Source organism: Eimeria acervulina, genomic scaffold (genome assembly GCF_000499425.1).
Source record: "Eimeria acervulina Houghton genomic scaffold, Eah_scaff302, whole genome shotgun sequence".
Classification (NCBI taxonomy): Eukaryota; Apicomplexa; class Conoidasida; order Eucoccidiorida; family Eimeriidae; genus Eimeria; species Eimeria acervulina.
The window spans coordinates 33433-37387 of NW_013547782.1; the positions used below are offsets into that span (position 1 = coordinate 33433).

General features: G+C 41.3%; 1 protein-coding gene across 1 annotated transcript; it reads left to right on the forward strand.

Moving 5' to 3' along the window:
* Positions 1-865: 865 nt before the first annotated feature.
* On the forward strand, positions 866-3512 carry EAH_00031750 (E3 ubiquitin-protein ligase HERC2 , related; the record flags this gene model as incomplete). The annotated part of the gene is made up of 6 exons (XM_013392378.1): positions 866-1061; positions 1261-1419; positions 1875-2018; positions 2517-2598; positions 3135-3211; positions 3343-3512. The coding sequence occupies 6 exons, from the start codon at positions 866-868 to the stop codon at positions 3510-3512; spliced, it is 828 nt and encodes a 275-aa protein (XP_013247832.1).
* Positions 3513-3955: the final 443 nt, after the last annotated feature.

The window sequence follows — 3955 nt, forward strand, 5'->3', positions numbered from 1 at the left end:
AAATAAATAAACAAATATATACAGGTTTCCTATGGATGGTAGTGTGGTAAGGGAGTGGGCGGGTTGGTCGCTTGAGCGGTTTGTTGAACTGGCTTAACTTTTTCAATATGTTTGTTGAATTAATTTTTTAATTTAATTAAAATTATTTGTTTAATTTATTTTTAAAGTTTTTTCTGTTGATGAAGCATATTTTCTCTTGTTTTGTTGGGGGTAATTATCGCAGCCGCCGCCTACAACACCACCGGCAGACGCAGCAGACCGGTCTGCTGGTTTGCCCTTAAAATCAATGTTTTTATGAAAATTTAATAATTTAAATGACAAAATTAATAATATTTATTTGATATATTAGGAGAAAATGAAAAAAAATTGCATTTAAAGACGGGTTTCCATGCTTTCTCGAGTCCTTGGGGAGGGTGAGATGCCCTTGAAGCCCCAGATCAGACAAGACCATCGGCGACAGCTGCTTTTGTTTCTCTTTTTGTAGTATTTTAAAAGTTTGTCTTTTTTGTTTCGTTATTTTAATTTTATTCCTGCAAAATTTACTTCCTGAAAGCTTGCTAAGGTGTATGTACATCCCAGACACTGCGGCCGTCGTGGGCGCCCATGCAAGCCATTCATTTTTTCTGTTGCGACTTAATTTCTCTCCCTTCCCTCGACTTTGTTTTAAATAAATTATTTATCTCTTTTTAATACTTTGTTTCATTCCCTGAGATCACCATGGACGGTGGATATTCCCCACCTTCCTCCGTTGATCTCTTTTCCTCACCAGGTGTTGTTTCCGTCGGCTGCAAGAAATCATTGAACAAATCCTCATTTACCTGCTAATTCAAAAAGAATTAATTCATTTTAAATACTCCGAGTCAAGATGAATAACGTTGCTACACAATTTACACCATATCCCCACTGGGGAGTGGGTGCCCCTCTGAACGCCCAGATGCGGCAGTATGCAGCTTCTGCTGCAGCAGCAGCAACAGCAACAGCAGCAGCACCCGCAGCAGCACCAGCATCAGAAGCCTTTCCCCTTGTTGCAAGGGAACAGGTAGACCGTCGACCACACGAAGGTATGTACATAAGCCCAAGAAGATGAAAACGGTTTGCAAGGAGCAGCACCAGTGCAGCATTGCTACTATGACTTTATAATATTCACTAACTTTTAGCAGAACTGCAGGATTTTTATCGTGGCTTGTACTGCTGCTGCTTCTGCTGCTGTCACTGCTGCTGTTCTTCTTTTGTTTGTTGTTTTTTCGTTGTTGTACACAGCAAACTCTGAGAAGGAAGATGAAGGCAGCTGGGTTTGCTTCTGGTCTCTAGAAAAAGAAAAAGACAACCGCAGCAGATTAGTGGGGCCTCAGCGATTTCGCTCATACTTGGGAATTTCTAAACTTGCATGCGGATCCACTCTAGCCGCCTTCATTGCAGGTGCAGCAGCAGCAACTGCAGCAGCAACTGCAGCAGCAGCAACCACAACAACAGGAGTTGTAGTAGAGGCAGCAATAGAAGCAGTATTAGTTGTAGCGCCAGCAGCAGCGGCAGCACAAGTAGTATGAATAATAGCAGCAATAGCAGCAGTGATAGGACCAGCAGAAACGACAGTAGCAGTAAGAGAGGCAGAAGGAGCAGCAGCAGCAGCAGCAGCAACAGCAGCAGTAGTAGCAACAACAGTACCAGTAGAATCACCTGCAGCAGCAGTAATACCGGACGTAGAAATAACAGCAGCAGTAGCAAAACCAGCAGCAGCAGTAGTAGTAGTCGCAGCAGCAACAGCAGCAGTATCAGCAGTAGCAGCAGCAGCAGGAGCAGCAGGAGCATTCGAGTCTTCTTTGTGTTTAATATTTATTTAATTTGCATTACTTATGTTTTGTTTGTTCATATAGATGACTACCGTTTGTACTGCTGGAACTGGAGAGACAGCGGCAATATGCATGCATGCAGCCCGCAGCTAATAGAAGGAAGAGGCTTAGAATATATGCAAGTCGTTGATGTCTCCTGCGGAGAAGAACATCTTGCATGCACAACCAGTCAGTTCAAGCTGCTGCTGCACCTGCTGCACCTGATGATGCTGCTGCACCTGCTGCACCTGCTGCTGCTGCTGCTGCTGCACCTGCTGCTGCTGCTGATTCTGCCAGTTGTGGTGCCCTTGCTGATGCTAGTGCCGGTGCGGCTGCTGTTGCTGCTGCTGTTGCTGTTGCTGTTGCTGCTGCGGTTGCTGTTTCTTCTGCTGTTGCTGCAGCAGCAGTAGCAGCTGCTGCTGCTGTCGCAGCGTCATGCATGCATGCATATATATTTGTTTAAAGAGGTGCATGCAAGCCCCGTTGTTTGTTTGTTTAATACTTTTTGCTGATAAACTCGCGTCTTCATATATTGCCGACCCTCTGCATTAAATTTTCTCTTTTCAACTCTTTAGTTAATAATTAATATTAATTATATATTTATTAATACTTATTATTTATTTATTTATTTATTAATATTCATTTATTTATTATTTATTTATTATTTATTTATTTATTTATCTGCAGAAGAGGGCCGAGTGTTTACCTACGGCAGCGGCGACTGCGGGCAGCGCGGCAGCGGCAAACTGCGCGGAGAATTTCAAAACGAGTAAACAAAAAATATTTTAGTTTTATTCTTTAACTCTTTATATATATATATTTATATATATTTATATGTAATATATATATGTATATATATATATATATATATATATTTGTTTGTTTATTGATATCATTTGTTAATACTACTTCATTTAACCTTTTAATTCTTATTCGCATGTATAGTAACGTGCACTTGTACATATATATACATATATATATATATTATAATATTTATATTCTAGGCATCACATATTAATATTAGCTCTTATATTGATATATACATACATACAAATATGTATTTAATGCATGCATGTATATTATATATATTATATATATACATATATATATGCATGCTACTCTATTTAGTCCTTTAGGTTTTACGAGGTGTTACATTAATTATTATTATAATTGATATTAAATCGTTGTATTACTAGTACCATGCAATAAAGAAGATAATAATAATAAATAATAATAATAATAAAGATAAGAAATATATAAAAATAAGAAATATATAAAAATAGTGTTTATGTGCAAATTGAACAGGGGCCCTGACGAAGTGTTATTTCCAAGACGAGCAATTCAGGTCGCATGCGGAGCAAAATATACTCTCGTACTCACAGGTCAATCATTAAACCTCTTCCTGCTGCTGCTGCTGCTGCTGCTGCTGCTGCTGCTGCTCCTTGTGGTGGTGGTCGGGGGGGTGCTCATTTTGCTGCTGCTAGTGGTGATGCTGGTCCTGCTGCTGCGGCAGCGCAAAGGGCAGCAGCAACAGCAGCAGAAGAAGCGGCGTATCATCAGCAGCAGGAAGAAACAGCATCACTAGCAGCAGCAGGAGCAAGAGAAGCAGCAGCAGCAACGGCAAGAACAGCAGCAGCAGAACCATACGTAGCAGCAGCAGCAGCATCATCTGCATATGTTTGAATTTAATTATGTTTTTGCTTTTTTGCTGCAGAAGACGGCCAGGTGTATTCATTTGGAGATGGGTCTTACGGTGTATTGGGAGCAGATTGCAATTCCAGTCAGACATCAATGCTTGCTGCTGCTGCTGCTGCTGTCCTTGCTGCTGCTGCTGCGGCTGCTGCTGCTGAGCAAAGATTTGCTGCTACTGGTACTGCTGCTGCTGCTGCTATTCTTTATGCTGCTGCTACCGCTACTGCTGCTACAACTGCTATTGCTACTGCTGCTACTGCTATTGCTGCTGCTGCTGCTGCTGCTTGGTGTGGGGTGTCTGTGCAGTTCGTTGGAGTCCAACGAAAGTAAAGTTTAACAACCGGAAGATAAAACAAATTGCTGCGGGGCGACACCACGTAATTGCAGTGACTGGTGAGTGAAGACAGAAGAAAAAAGCAGAAAAACAAACAAAA